General features: G+C 33.7%; 2 protein-coding genes across 4 annotated transcripts in view; one reads left to right on the top strand and one right to left on the bottom strand.

Moving 5' to 3' along the window:
* Nucleotides 1-16240, bottom strand: part of KIF18A (kinesin family member 18A) — a 78438-nt gene that overhangs the window by 59180 nt on the left and 3018 nt on the right. The window contains exons 2-7 of one of the 2 annotated variants that reach the window (XM_036258627.1): nucleotides 10042-10414; nucleotides 8536-8693; nucleotides 5540-5644; nucleotides 4977-5087; nucleotides 2893-3090; nucleotides 798-974 (exon numbers count right to left, since the gene is read on the bottom strand). In XM_036258627.1, the coding sequence (XP_036114520.1) occupies nucleotides 798-974; nucleotides 2893-3090; nucleotides 4977-5087; nucleotides 5540-5644; nucleotides 8536-8693; nucleotides 10042-10366 (1074 nt within the window). In that variant the 5' untranslated portion in view covers nucleotides 10367-10414. The remainder of the gene's footprint in view (nucleotides 1-797; nucleotides 975-2892; nucleotides 3091-4976; nucleotides 5088-5539; nucleotides 5645-8535; nucleotides 8694-10041; nucleotides 10415-16240) is intronic. The other variant, XM_036258628.1, reaches the window with a different exon arrangement.
* METTL15 (methyltransferase like 15) overlaps nucleotides 14742-16240 on the top strand; it is a 193425-nt gene continuing 191926 nt past the window's right edge. For both annotated transcript variants that reach the window (XM_036258629.1, XM_036258631.1), the window contains exon 1: nucleotides 14742-14800. In XM_036258629.1, coding sequence (XP_036114522.1) covers nucleotides 14773-14800 — 28 coding nt within the window. In that variant the 5' untranslated portion in view covers nucleotides 14742-14772. The remainder of the gene's footprint in view (nucleotides 14801-16240) is intronic.

Raw genomic sequence — 16240 nt, forward strand, 5'->3', positions numbered from 1 at the left:
GTATAAGATTACACAAAAAATGTGTAAAAAAACCTCTGTATACCCATATTCTACAACTTTTAGCAACTTATTATATAAGTAGTATATGAACATTTCTCTAAGGAAGACAGTAATTTGCTCATGTTCATTCACTGGGAATAGCAGAAGGGTAAATGGGAAGAGAAGTTATCACACCAGTTGAACTCTAGGTCTCTTCAAACCCTGAGATCCTGTGATTTCGAATATATATTTGTCTTACATAGTGTTATAATTATCCCAAAATATTTGCAAAAATACTGACCTAACCAATCAGTATATTAATAATATAGTGTATAGCGCTAGAGATTGGTTACATCAATATCATAAATGTAGAAATAAATGATTGCTATTATATTTATTTTATAGATGAAATAATTGAGGCTCAGAGAAATGAGCCAGCATGTCCAAGGTTGTCAGGTAGAAAGCATTGGTGCGAGACTAAAGCACAGTGTCATCCTTGGCTGCCACAAATGTGTTCAAGCCTTGACCAGTCATTCCTGAGTGCCATCAAACTATCATGTGCCACGATGTGGAAAAAGTTGGGAAAAGAGGCACTCTAGCTCCTAAGACTAAATAATAACCGATTATACGTGTAATCAAGATGCTTAATGGTTAAGTTATATACGTTAACGTTCAATTAATCCTAACTGTAAAGATATTTCTAACACTGTTTCCTAACTCATCAGTAGAAATAAAACTCTAAATTAATATTTTGTTAGAATTATAAAAACAATATGCACCTAATATCCTTACAACAAAGGCAGAGTAAATACACTTACAGAAGATTTAATGTCCTTTGCACGGTTAGCATACTTAAGAGTGTTATATGTGTCATCATAGCTCATAGAGGAAGGACTAATAGCAGCTATCATTATAGTTTGACAGTTGCCTCCAAGAGAATCCTTTAACAAACGAGTGAGCTTACTATTTCTATAAGGAATATGCTGATTCTTTCTCTGAAAAAAAGAAAAAGAAAATAACAACAAAAAAAGACTTCTTATGTCAGTTTCCACATTTAAATGCAAACCCTCTACCACTTCACTTTTAAGAATATAAGCACTGCCCAACTTGCCCAGACTTATGATATATATGGGAATCTAAATAATGATAATGAATCTTGTGGGACTGTGCAATGAATATATAAAACAAGTATCTTATTTAAAGATTATATCTTTATCTGAGTGAATATAAACTTTAGATAATAAAATATTAATATTGGTTCTTTAGTTGTAATAAATGTACCATATTAATGTGAGATGTTAACAATAGGGGAAACCGAATGTGGGATATATTAAACAAAATGTTTCTGTATTATCTCGCAACTTTCTTTATCTAAATCCATTCAAAAACAAAATGTCTATTTTAAAAAACCTCCATTTGTGTGTTTTTTAAAAAGAAATTAAAATATAAAAATAACTTATACACTAAACAAACTAGAGGAATAATAAGAATTCTACATGGAATACAGCTGTTTCTCTCTAACCATCTAAAATGGATACAAAACAAATTATATTTACAATTTTACATATACTTCATCTGAAAGCATAACACAGTTCTAAGAGAACTTAACTTTTCTAAGTTTAAGTTTACTTAAAAGATACACTTCTGACTTTAAAGTAACAAATTTTCCAAGACATACAATTGCTATATAAAAACAGAACATTATAATGTTATGCTAAAAGCAACCTTATTATCCAATGTAAATCTTTCATATTACTTAAGTGGAAAATTGGGCTAAGTAAAAAGTGAAATGATTTGCCTGAGATCACAGGGCTGATAATTCAGAGGTAGAAATGGGCCCTAGGTCTCCCAATTCTCAGCCGTACTATGCTTTCCATCACAACAATCTTTTCCAAACTGTGGAATGTGCATTGCTGGTACATGAAATGATTTTACATGTACAAGACATGCATTAAATATTGATTCATAAATGACTCTATAGGAGTCAATTATTAAAAGTTAAGTAGGTATGAAAACATGTTACAGTTTAAGTTTGGAAAGAGTCTCTATACCATGCTGTCTGCTTACTGCTTGAAATTTTAACTTAGAATGTAAAAGTCATCTTACTTTTGCAAACTTCATGTGATTTCAGTAACTTACCTATTTTAAAAAGGGTCCTCAAATCATTTAAGATACTTCACTTCATACTAAATCCAAATGCAATATTTTAGAGTTTAACAGTAATTTTCCTAAAGCTTTTGAGCCTGCTTTGAATTTAAATTAAATGACTATATTTTAACTTTAAAAAGGTCATTTTTTTACAAATACAGAAATTGTCAAACATGCTGTGTTATAGTAAGCACTTCTGGCATACAGTAGATGTAAAATATTCTAAATGGCCCCAAGGCATCTAGTAAACATTATGCTTTTAGGAAATTTAATTATATTTTATATCTTAAGTCCCTCTTTCTAAGAAAAATCAACACTCTTTAATATTTAACCCAATTTTACAGTGTATAAAAGTACTAACCAGAACAGATTGAGCTTTTCTAAGATGTGTTTTGTGTCTTTATGCCAATTCAATTATCATGCTTACTGTGTAGTGATCATTAAATGCTAACTTTGAAAATCAAGATCAAAATAAGTAATGAAAAAGTACTATAAAATATTAACTACCAATCTCATATTCAGTACTTTTCACTTAAAAGATTCTGATTATAGAACTAAAAATTTAAAAAATACAGAACCATAGTTTTATTTGATATACTAGGCTCTCTGAAGTCTTTGTTCTGTATATAAAAATTATTGACCTACTCTTGAAATTTGATTAATAACAGACCTTTAAAGCAAAATTATATTAAATAGTATCTTTCTAGAAATTATACATACTTCAATATTTCAAAATATTTAAACAAGTAAACATATGGTACCTACCTTTGTATCTGCTAAGGCATTGATGACATTCCCAAGAGCTAGAAGTGATCGGTTAATATTTGTGCCTTCTATAAACCGGGCCCCTTTAGCACTGGTAGTACTGGCTCTCTCAGACCCAGCCAGGTCAATGAGTGACATCTTGGCAATTCGAACATTTTGATCAATACTTGCTGTTTTGTCTTGTTGTCGCAAATAAATCTTTTTGAAATTACAGAATAGGGAAAATGAGAAGATTTAACAAAATTAAAAAGAAAATGTGCACTTTATTTTAAAAATGACATGAAATCAAAATTATTCTCATTTTAAAAATAAACCAAACAAGGTATAATTTGACTTGGCTGATATTTGAGAGTACCAGAAGTATATACCAAAGTTGAAAAAAATTGGAAAATAAAATAAGTCTTGGCTGGACAGAGAGCCAAAACAACTACCATCTGTGCCCTGGCCAGTCTGGTCCAGTGGTTAGAGCGTGTTGGCCTGAGCAGCAAAAGGCTGCGGATTCTAGTTAAGGGACACGTCGTACCTGGGTTGTAGGATCAATCCCTAGTCCCAATTGGGGTGCGTGCGAGAGACAATCAATTGATGCGTCTCTCTCTCTCCCCCTCCCTTCTCCCCTTCTACTCTCTCTAAAAATAAAAAAGTCATTGGAAAAAATATCTTGGGTAAGGATTAACAAAAACAAAAAACAAAACAACAACAAAAAACTACCACTTGTATTCCAGTAACCCTTGAATCAGAACATGGAATTAGCAGAAATAGTGGGGGGGGGGGGGGGCGGGGCACAGGCCCTCTAGAAATGATGCTCCTAAGAGAAAACCAGTGGTCAGAATGTTTTGCGTATCTGCAGGGATTGTTCCCACAGGAAAGCTGAATTTGAATGTTGACCCAAATCAAAGAGTAAATTTGCTCCAGTTCTCTAAGTTGTGTCTAATTTGTAATGAAAAAAGTATGAAACATATAAAAAATAATAAAGAATACCAGTCATGTTCTACAGCCCATTACAGTAAAGCATAACTTATTCAACTTATTTTAAGCTACTTTGTTGTTTAACTAAAATAAAAGATATGGGGAAGGTTAGTTATTACTCCATTATAAAACCCTATTGCTAAGTTTTCTTATAAAGCAGGGTTGTTGACATTTTGGAAAACTCTGTGTCACAGATAAACACTTCTCTCAAGACTACTGACAAATGAAGAGTCAGTGTTAAAAATAGAAAAGATTAATAATAATTTTCTGAATGACTTGAATGCCTAAGACATGAATTCTTTCAACTATAACAATTTCTTAAAAAAATTTTTTTTCTTTATTGATTTTAGAGAGAGAAGGAAGAGGGATAAGAAACATCGATAAGAGAGAACATTGATAGGCTGCCTCCTGCATGTCTTTCTCTGGGGATCAGGCCTACAACCTGGGCATGTGCCCTGACTAGGAATAGAACTGGAGACCTCTTGGTGCATGGGTCCATGCTCAACCACTAAGCACACTGGCTGGGCAACTATAACACTTTCTATAAAATGAGTTCTGCATAGAATAATCCATAATAAAGCTACATTTGGTTTTAATAAGACTAGAAACTATATGAAATGATATCTAACCTATGCTTTAGTTCTTTCTAGAATTGTATTCCTAAAAAGTACTATATCAACTGAATTGCATTTCTTTCAGAAAGGCAACTACTTTATATGGTCACTGACTTTTTGTCTCCCCAGTTCACTGGTTCTGAAAATGTAGATCTATAAACAGAATGTTTGCTCTGAATATAAAATTATGTTTTGGAAATATTAAATATTTTCACCAACTTAAAGGCAAAAAAGAAAACAAGAAAAAAAGTCCTCCAACACTTCTACTTTTTTTTAAATCCTATATTTTTAAACAAGTACAATTTACATTTTTGATTTACATCATCTCAATTTTAAATATTCTTCACAGAATCTTCTCAAAGATGCAAAGTAAAGAATGAGCTGAGCAGTAGAGAAATCCACAGATGAAGAATTTCTTTTGTATGGGTAAAAGTTACCATCCATGAATTTGGCTTCATTTATTTTAAAATCAACTTTAAGAGAGATAGGGTAGTGGCCTGTTACCTGGAAAACAGCATGAGAACGGGAAGATGTAGCATTCATATCAGTAGGGTGTTGTGTCCTGTTTTTATTCCCATTATCCAATAACCGCAAAATTTCCTCTGAGGACTTGGGCTAGAGAAGTTTTTAAAAAATATACACAACTTAGCCACCTGTCTTTAAATTTTTTAATACACTTTCAACAAGCAAGGAGACTCTTAAAGGTAAAATAACAGATAAGAAAATGCTCTCTACAATTTAAATCCCATTAAATATTGACTGTATATCATTTGCTTTGTACTTTGGTGTTACATGAGCAATAAAAGATAAAATCTTGTCCTCTGGGGAGATAAAATATAAATGCACGAAACAGAATAATACATGATATTAAATGTTCAAGTGTATTTTTAAAGAAAAGGAAACTTAATTATTTCAAAGAAAAAAAAAATTAAGACTGAAGATATACCCTGATTATTTTAATTTTGCACTTCATTATTTTTCTTCTTTCTCAAGCACCATAAGAAATAAGTAAATGGTTAAACAACCACACTTGCTATTTAAAGAAGGGAAAAAGTTTATAAACATACCTGATGTAAAGTCAACCCTTGAACAACCACCCCTTTTTGGGCATCTTCCCGGACAGCAAGTGGCCCTGAATTTACTAAGAGGTCACGAATCTGTTCGTTATATACCTTACATTAGAAACAAACAAACAAAAAAACTGCTTTAGCATTGATGTGAATATGTTTCATCAATAAAACAGCAGTGATAATATCATATACAGGCATACATTGCTAACATAAGTTTATATTAGAATTTTATCTTAAAGACAAACAGCAGTTCATTTAGTTCATCTTACTCCCTCTATTTCATGTTGCCATTAATTTTCTACTATCTGAGAAAACAGAAGAGTTTAATTATCTAGGTTTGAAATTTAAACTTAATGGTAGAGTCATTATATCCTTCACCCATAATTCCTAACTTGATGATTTCAGTGAAACAGAAATAAGATAGCTGGAATTGCCTTTTCCAATTTCCTATAAATATACGGGACACATAGTCTTGGGAAATTCTAGTGGGTCTGAAATGTAAGTTATATGGAGGTGGCATGGTTCTCACTGGAGAAGATATTTATTATTTCATGATGCCTAAGTAGTCCAAACTTAAAATTTTACAGCTAAAAAGTAAAAGAAAACCCATACCCAAGGATGGATGGTATTTATTTCATTTACCCTTCAATTGCATTAATTTTAACGTGTAATTCTTAATGATAAATTCCATAATGGGGCCCCTCCCCACATTTGAATGATGAGAGAACTGAGGCCCTAAAAGGTTAAACAATTTGTCCATGGTCACAAAGGCAGAGCAGGAATTGGAGCCCAGATATCCTCACTCTACTGCATGGCATTGAATGAATACACATCTGTATTTAATGTCTCTGGCATTTTTTTTATTTTATTTTAGTAATTTCTGTAAGTAATACACAGAAATATTATTGGTCTAATTATATGAATTTACTAAAGGTACTAAGTTCTCTACTTTTTAATGACAACTACAACTGATATTTCCATATTCTAATAGCCCATAGTGATAATTCATTGCTACTAAAAATTTTTTACAATGAATGATAACCATTTTTAACTGTAATAAACTCTTAAAAATAGTAAAATGTCAAGAGATACTCTATGGTCCTTATTTTGCTGAAGCAGCAGTCACTTTTCTAATGCTTCCCCTTACCCACTTAAATCATTCAAAAAAATACAATTAGAACAATCACTCTCAAGCCAGTCCATGCTTCAGAACCACCTAGCAGCTCTTTAAAAACATAGATGCCTCAGCCACAATCTAGACCTATTAAATTAAAATGTCCAGGGGGTGAGGCCCAGGCATGTCTATTTTTAAAAAGCTCCATAGCCAATTCTGGTGCATAACCCAAGTGGAGAACCATTAGATTAAACATTGTCTTACCAATAGTAAAATGAAAGTACATTAAAAGAAAGGAAATATAATTACAAACATTATAAAAATAGTCAAACATCAAAATTCTCCCCGTTTTGAAGGGATATAAGGAAGAAATAATGAATATTGCTATGTTCTTTTCTAATCATGTTCAGAGCAATTCTTTGCAGTACTTAACTACAGGAAATGAGTTTTTCTTCTTTTATCTTCAAATCCTATAGACAGACTAAGAAGAAAAATTTTAGCAACATACCTAATCTTAATAAATTTTCAAAATGTGAAGAAACTCTCAGTAGGAACCTAACTACAAGATATCAATAAAAGAGCTGTGACTAGTAGTAGAATTTTCTCTCTGACATCACAAATGAATAGGCAGTAAAATCAGGAATTCACGTTTCTGAAACACTATCTGAATGCAAAGTTAGAATGCCTGGCATTTATGATTTGTTGAATGTCAGCTATTAGTAAGAGAGTAGGAGGCCTCCAAGAATGATGGGGTATGTCAAAAAGACCCAAGAGACAGCACGAAAAAGTCTTCACTGGCCAAATTTGGCACAATTTCAGCATATAGATAAATAATTACAGAAAGGGATTATAATCTATTGAATAATGTTAATGATTCTATGAGTCTACACTGATATAAACGAAAGAGAAGCTCTTCTTTACAGTAGATAGCTAATGAATAAACGTAGACGAAATGAAGGAATTTAAAAATCACGATCATCTACCATAATTGATTGAAGCATGAATCATCAGTGGATAATAACTAATGGATGAAAGTTTAAGAGAATATTTATTTTTTCTCCCTAAAAGGTACTCTTTAATTTTAAAAGGTAAAGTAGTATCTTGACAGTGAGGGAACTTTGCAGACACCAGCATAATGAAATTGATCAAAGTTAACATAGCTAGTAAATGGACCAACTAACTATATAGCCTTTTGATAGGATGTCCTAACAACACAAAGTCAGTTAGTTCTGTGGCATTTCTGCTAGTGCATAACCAAAATCTAATCATGGCGAACCCAAACTAAGGGTTTTATGACAGCGACATAAAATATTAAGAAAAACAAATCCAGATTAAGGAGACTAAAGAGATGTGACAACTGAATGGAACTAAAGATGTTAGATTTTCTATTCTAATAAAGGATATTATTAGAACCACTTGCACACTCTCATTAAGGTCTATCGATTAGACAACAATGTATCATTGTTAATTTCCTGATTCTGAAAACTATTCCATGATTATCTAAGGAAATTCCGATTCTACAAGTCTGTAACTTCAGCAATTTAGAAAAAAAGAAATAGCTACACAATCATACAGAGAGAAAGCACAGGTAGTTAAATGGTAACATGGAGAATCTTGGTGAAGGGTATCTGGAAGTTCTTTGTACTAATCTTGCTACTTTTCTGTAAGTCAGAAATTATGCAAAATAATTAAAATAATTAAATTAAATACTTAAAAGAAAAAAAAAAGATGTATCACAGGTATTTAAGATAAAAAATTTTAGTATTATATATTCATGAGAAAATTCCTGTATGATAGAATAATTTGAATGGACCATAGAACTTAAAGATAGATTTCTCAATACTAACATTTAATCTCAAGAATGATATTGCCAACTTACCTCCAGATAAGAAACTGCAGTACTACATATTTTCTCTTCTTTAATCTCATCCATGGATTTGTAAAGGTCTAACAAGGTTAGATACATCACTCCGGGTTCAGTAGCTGATCCTAGCATTGTGTGGGTCTTCCCAGCTCCAGTGGCACCATATGCAAGAACTGGGTTTTTATGAAAAGGGATCAAACTCTTTGTTATGACATACCATTACCAATCCACTGTCTACTGGACAGTTCCATCTGAATATGCTGAACAGTAATTTTAAACCCAACAGACAGATCCAAAATTAACTTATAATAGTCTTATCCTTAAAACCTGCAATATTAGCACTAATCTACTCTTACTCTTATATTCTCTATTCTGATTAATGGTACCAGCATCAACCTGTCCGGCTCCCCCCACTGCCCTCCCCACACCTGCTCCCATTCTTCTACAGCAACCTTACAAATTTTAAGTAATCAATTATCAGTCTATTAGTCTCAGTCAATCTTCTTTAATCCATCCCACGGAATCTGTAGTTACTTTTATGAAAAATAAAATCTAACCTTTTTAACAGTTCCATAGTCCTACATGAGAAAATTCAAATTCCTTGCCTTGGAATATTATTAGGCATTCTAGGAGAGGGCTCCTGGATATCTCTCTAGCCTCTTTCTCCCTTGCTATGGTCTAGGTACACTAGATTATTAGAAGTTCTTTGTAAGTGCTACTCCCCTTTCTACTCCATTAAATCCAACTAGAAAACTTCCATCTGTTGTAAATATTCCACTTAAATGTCACTCTCCTGTGTCTTCCCTGACAGTTTTAGGCAGGAACATCTACTCCCTCATTTGAGCCCTCAGGATATGCCACACAACCTTCTATTCTAGCACATATCAACTGTATTTCCAACTCTGAGCACCACCATGTAGAGGCCAGGTATCTTTTGCACCTAGCAAACCACCTGGCACAAAGCAGGCACTCAATACAAGTTTACTGAGTGAATGAGTTCAAGATAGAAACCATTTATAAAGCTCTTTTAAATTTAAAACAACAAAAAAATGTTGTTTTAGGCAAATTATTTGGTTTTCAAGATTCTATCCAGGAACACATAAAAGTGGTGTATATTTTTCAAATGCAAAAAAAAGTCCACATATGGCAAATACCCATCACAATATTAAGAATAGGTAGTTGTATGAGTAAGCAGTGGAACTACTTAGAAACATAAATTGTGAGAAATTTGGCATCAATTATAAGAAGCATGTGGTTTAATAACAAATTGAAAGAATAGCTGTCTATATAGAGATTATAGCAAGACCATGAAAGAGAAAGTTTAACAAATGATGTAAGTTATATATGATGACTAAATTTCATATAAAGCTTACTTTTACAATGAGTCTACTGAATTTAAGAATTTTTAGCAAACATGCACCTTAAAATTGATTATATTTAGAGGAAAGGGCCAAATAGATGTCCCTTCTATTATAAAACTAAAACCAGATGGGAAAATTAAACCCCAACTGAAATAATTACCTGTGCAATTATATCCATTTAAAAAACTCTGAAGAATCGGCTTAGTAGTGTGTTCAAAAACTTCCAATTGAGTTGATGTTTCATCAAAAACAGCATCAAATACAAATTTAAGATCCTTATTTTGTCTCTTTGTAATATCTCGATTTGCAGTTTTCTTTCCACGGAAAAAACTGATTTCTTGATGTTGGGGATCAAAAACTAGAATATGCTTATCCACAACATGGGCCACTTTATGGAATCCAGCAGCCTTTTCCTTGATGTTTTCAGGACGCACACGAACAACTACTTTCATGTGGTGACACAGGTTTTCCTCAGTGACAGACATTGTTGATTATCTTGATTCCTTTGTTTATATAAAAACCTATATACTTCTCTAAAATTAAAAAAGAAAAACAAAGTATTAACATTAGTTCTATATGTATGCAAAATGACTGGCATGTAAAAAGGTGTTCATTCTGTTTCACTCACCTGGTAAAAGTTACTGTAAATATATGTACAGCTGAAGGTTGAACAACATGGGTTTGTACTGTGTAGGTCCACTTACATGTGGGTTTTAAAAAATATATACTGTAAATATATTTTTTCTTCCTTATGGTTTTCTTTATCAACTTTACTGTGAGAATATAGAACATGATACATACAAAATATGTGTTGACTGTTTATATTATTGGTAAGGCTTCCAGTCAATAGTAGGCTCTTAGTAAAGTTTTGGGAGAGTCAAGTTACATGTGAAATAAGTCAGACAAGAAGTTAGGAACCATATGATTTCACTCATGTGAGATATAAAACTGAAAGCAACAAATGAACAAATAATGAAAACAACCAAAAACACACAGTGATTACCAGAGGGAAGGGGCGTAAGGGGGGCAAAATAAAGGATCATGGGGGTCAAATAAATGGTGCCGAAAGATTTGACCTTGGGAGGTGGGCACGCAGTGCAATGTATAGATATACTGAAGAATTGCATACTTGACACCCATATAATCTTATTAACCAATGTTACCCCAGTAAATTTAATTAAATAAAGAAAAACAGTTAAATGCAAATTTTGAACAGTATCAGGGGGAGACAGTACCCCAAACCTTAGCTTTGTTCAAGGGCCAAGTGTGTATGTGTGTATATACTCGTTTATTTATTTATTTTATTCCTTGATTCAAAACCTTCCAATGGTTCATCTTATTCAGAGTACAAGTTGAAGTTCTTTAATGGTCTACATTTTTTATCTCATGTTTTTTACTTTTTTCTTTCTTTATTTTTAGAGAGAGAGGAAGTCAGAGAAAGAGAGAGAGAGAAACATCGACGAGAGAGAACATTAATTGACTGCCTCCTGCATGCCCCTCACTGGGGGTTTGGCCCACAACCTGGGCATGTGTCCTGTTCAGGAATTGAAACAGCGACCTCTTGGTGCATGGGTCAATGCTTAACCACTGAGCCACACTAGTGGGGCAATTTACTTCATGTTTTATTGCTCGCTCATTTGCTCACTCCATTCCAGCTAACACACCAAGCACCCCTGTAGGGTCCTTCTGTTAGCCATTCTCTCTATTTCCAAATACACAACTAATTGCTTCACTCCTTTTGAGTCCTTGCTCTATTGTTGCCCTCCTGTCTACTCTTACTAAAATTGCAAACTGAATTCCTAATCACTCTTACACTGCTCTATATTTTCCCGAAGCACTTACCATCTCCTAATAGAGTGTGTATATATATATAGATTTTTAAAAACTTATTTATGTGTTTCTCTCTCTTCCAGTTAAACTAGAAGCTCTTCAATGGCGTGTATTTTTAAAATCTGTTTTGCTTATTATGTGTTCCAAGAGCATAAAACAGTGCCTGTCACATGGTAGACACTCTATAAATATTTGATGAACAAATCAGTGAACACTCAAAGGTTTTTCTTGGTCTTAACTTTCATATTTTAGATTATTTTCTGGATTTTGGAGGCTCCCACATTATTGAGCTTTGTTAGTTTATTTTTACTCTTCTTGTTATTGTGAGGCATTCAAATAGTCAGACCATAACTTTTAAACCTGTTATCGCTGATGTACCCTAAGCTTACAATATTATACAGCAACAACTAGGATCTATATTCAGAGAATGGGATCCCTGAATAAATCATGGGTATATACCATTGCCATCACCTTGATACCTGGGAGAGCTAACTGATGTATCTTTGGAATTATTTTTAATCCAATGGGTCTCTGAGATACAGGTACAGACGAGCCTGGTTGTATCAATTTGCACTGCCCAGAACCTTGCAGCTAAGATCACTTTTACCAAAAAGAGTTCACAAGCCAATACTCTCACTTCATTACCTTGATATGATTCTGAGAGATCCTTTCCTGTTCATTCCCATGACCCAAACTAAAATAGTGCTAGAGCCCTTGTGAAAAATCAAAGCTAGAATTTCTGGGTAGCCTATCTGGGGTTGTATATGATTTAGATGAAGTGTTTAAATGTAGGGCCAGGGTCCGACTAATACTTCATGAAAGAGATTTATCATGGTTTTTGCATGTGTCATTTAATTTTTTGTATTGTGACATAATCTGATCATTCTCATTGCTGTGTAGATAACATACTACAGGAATAGAGGTTAGTTAGGTCACTGAAATAATATAGACAGGAGATGATGTTGTCAACACAACAGGGTGATGGTCAGATTCTGGTTTTATTCTAATGGTCGAGATAGAATTTCCTAATAGATACGGGATATGAGAGCAAGACAGGATTCAAGAATAACTCCAATGTTCTGGGCCTGAGTGTTAGAAAAATGGAATAGCCATTTGGTGAGTCGATAATAACAGAGGGTAGGGCAGGTTTTAGAGGAGAAGATCAGGAGTTCAGTTCTGGATATCTTAAATTTGAAAATTTTAATAGGCATCCAGGTGGAAATCTTGAGGCAGCTAGGAGCCAAGTTAAGAAAATACAGGCTGTCCTTAGAGTCTTAATGCCATTTGAAGCTTTTAAAAGTTTTTAAAGCTTCAAATGACATTAAGATTTGAGGGACACCTTTAAATCAAGGAAGATGTCATGAGCGATTGTGTTAAATACTACTAACATGTTCAACACTTAATAAGACGTGACCATGGCATTCAGTAAAACAGAGGCCAATGAGAAGAGCAATTTGTGGGGAATGATGGGACAAAAGCCTGAATGGGAGAAGATTCAGAGTGATGAAGAAACTACGACTGCAAAAGTGAGCAAAGAAGTGGTGTGGGTGGAGGGGGAAGAAGGGTTAAAAGAAGAAATTTCATTTGATTTTTAAAATTGGAAAAATAACAGCAACGATATAGCTAAAATATGTCATAAAACCATATACCTTTGGAAATAATTCAAATAAGGCCAAAAGCAATCTAAAAGCAGAAGACAGTGGACACAGCACTCCCTTTTTAGGACTCTGTCCTTCCCCAAAAATAGAATGCCGAAGACGAAAGATGGTCATTTGGATTCTAACAGTCAGGTCCCAAGTGAATTACTTCTCTGCTCTTTCTGTCTAGCCAAGTCCCACAAAGCACCTATAGCAAGCTCAATGTATGACCTTGGTCAAGTTACTTAAACTCACAGACTCTCAGGTTTCTCATTTGTATAAAAGAGATAATACCTCATAATACTGTTGTAAAAGTTAAAGGACATAACAGGAATTAAGTATATTAAGGAATTAAATAAATATCGATTATCTTCACTATCTGTCCCCACTCATGCATCTTGATCCCAAAGATACTGGTCCATCTTTTCAGCATTTCCCAATAGGCTTATGACTGGTACCCTGGGCAGGACAATTCGACCATCCCATGTATTAGAGGATGTTTAGCATTTCTGACCCATCTATTAAGGGGTCGTAAAATCCCACATTTCTTGTGATATCAAAAACTCACCTCCATACCCATTTCTAAATCTTTTAGAAGTATTCAACAATGCTTTGACTTTAACTGATACACTTTTTAAAAATGACAAATAAAATGGCTAATTAAACATATACAAAAAATTAGGTGATTATTTCAAAATAGACCTTAGAGCCTCAAGATCAGAAGGTATATTTTGCTAATTAACTAATGAATTCAATAAGTTAATTATTAGATGTTAGAGCCAGACAGCCTAGGTTAAAAATCCCAGTGGGCAAGTTACTTAACCTCCTTGTGGCTCAGCTTCCTCATCTGTAAAGTGGGACTAATAATAATACCTACTTCATAGAGTTATGAGGATTCAGCACTTAGAACAATGCCTGACACAGAGTATACACTACGAATGTTTGCTACTAACATTATTATTATTATAATAAACAGTGCAGTGAGGGAAACATATTAACAAAATAATGACACAAAAATGTAAAGGAATAACTGAGATGAGTGCTACAAGGTAAAGGTGAACGGTGCTATGTAAGACCATAATGAGGAATTGGTACAGTTAGAAAGCTTCCTAGAGGAAGTGATGAGTTGAGAGCTGAAGGATGGGTAATTATTAACCAGGTGAAAAAGCATTTCTAGAAGGAAAACTAATTATGCATTCAGTAAATATTTATTGAATGCCTTCTATGTGCTAAGCATTTCTCTGGGCCCTAGAATAGGGAGGGTCAGGAGTGTATGTTTGGGCTCCTATTTTAGGTAGGGCAGTTGAAAATAGCTTATCTAGAGGGGTGACTTTACAGAAATTGAAATGAGGAAGTGACAAAGTAAGTGGCTATGGCAAAAATATTTCAGGCAGCAAGCCCAAGAGCCTGTGGTAGAAAACAGCATGTGCAGTGGACATTACTGGCTGCGTGGTAAATTTGCTTAAATGTTGTTTCTTCTAGTTTAGTGTTAAGAGGATTGTAACTTTCTCTATAGCATCTAAAGAAATGTGCAATTTAGCTTTGCTCAGTCCTGATGCAGCAAAAGAGAAGGGAGAGGGTATATTCACAGATAAAAATGGATAAGGGTGAGGCCAGATTTAGATCTTGAATGCAAGGTTAGTTTAGATTTAATTTAGAAGCTAATTAGGAATTACTGAAGTTATTTTAGAAGGCAATAGATCTTATGCAAGTAACATTTCAAGGAGAAACATTTTTGACAGTTACCTAAAGGGTAGTTTTAAGAAGTATGGCAAATACGAATTTGTTTTACAACTTGTTATAGATTTTAAGGATGACGTCAGTCTTAATTTTTAAAGCATCACATTTTCCCTACTTTTTCTAAACAAATGAGTGAATATAATTTTTTTTTCTTTATTGATTTTAGAGAGGAAGGGAGAGGGAGAGAGAGATAGAAATACTGATGATAGAGAACATTGATTGGCTGCTTCCTGCATGCCCCCCACTGGGGATCGGGCCCACAACCTGGGCATGTGTCCTGACTGGGAAATCGAACTGGCGACCTCTTGGTGCATGGGTGGATGCTCAACAACTGAGCCACACAGGCCGGGCTGAATATAATTTTCTTAATAAAACTAAGGTCAACAGAATCACCAAAATGTAAACATTTGTCTGTGTTCAAATATGCTGATGTCTTCAGGGATTTATGAAGTTGTTCTTATACTAATTCGTGATGCTTGCTTTCTTTTCTAACATGGCTAAGTAAAATAGATGGCCACCTAGTTGATTCTGAATAAGGTACGTGAAAAGCAAATTTCTTAACCATGTTTACTAAGAAGTGGCAAAAGAAAAGCCTACATATTGTTATCTGTACAATAATGTGTTGATTTAAAAATACTTTTCAGATGACAGTTCAATTTTGTCATATCACGAAGTGGTATCTATTGAACAGAATCAAAAGAGCAAGCTGGTGGGATTTCATTGTTGGGACTAAAACATTAAAGATAAACACTTCCAACATCCTTGTTCATATAGATGTAAGGTATTTGCAGTCTAGAGAGAGTAGAACATAAAAGAAAAGTAATAAAGGAGCTAACGCAGGGACTTTTTGTTGCCAATCTATAAAACAATATGGTTGGATTATTTGATAGCTAAGGTTTTCTTTTAGCTCTAAAATTTTATAATTATTGCATATGATTAAGAAAGGATATAAGAAAACGACAAGAAAGAACTGCTAATAAAGCTGTACTTTATTCTTACCTTTATATCCCTAACTTCTTGTACTGAACCTGGTATATATAAAAGTTTTCAAGTATCTGATCAATGAATTAATCATTTAATTATAAAATTAGACAGAATCTAAGAAAGCAATGTACCCATTTAGAGACAAACACACAATATATTTCTCTAACA

This window comes from Molossus molossus, unplaced genomic scaffold, assembly GCF_014108415.1.
Source record: "Molossus molossus isolate mMolMol1 unplaced genomic scaffold, mMolMol1.p scaffold_m16_p_13, whole genome shotgun sequence".
NCBI lineage: Eukaryota > Metazoa > Chordata > Mammalia > Chiroptera > Molossidae > Molossus > Molossus molossus.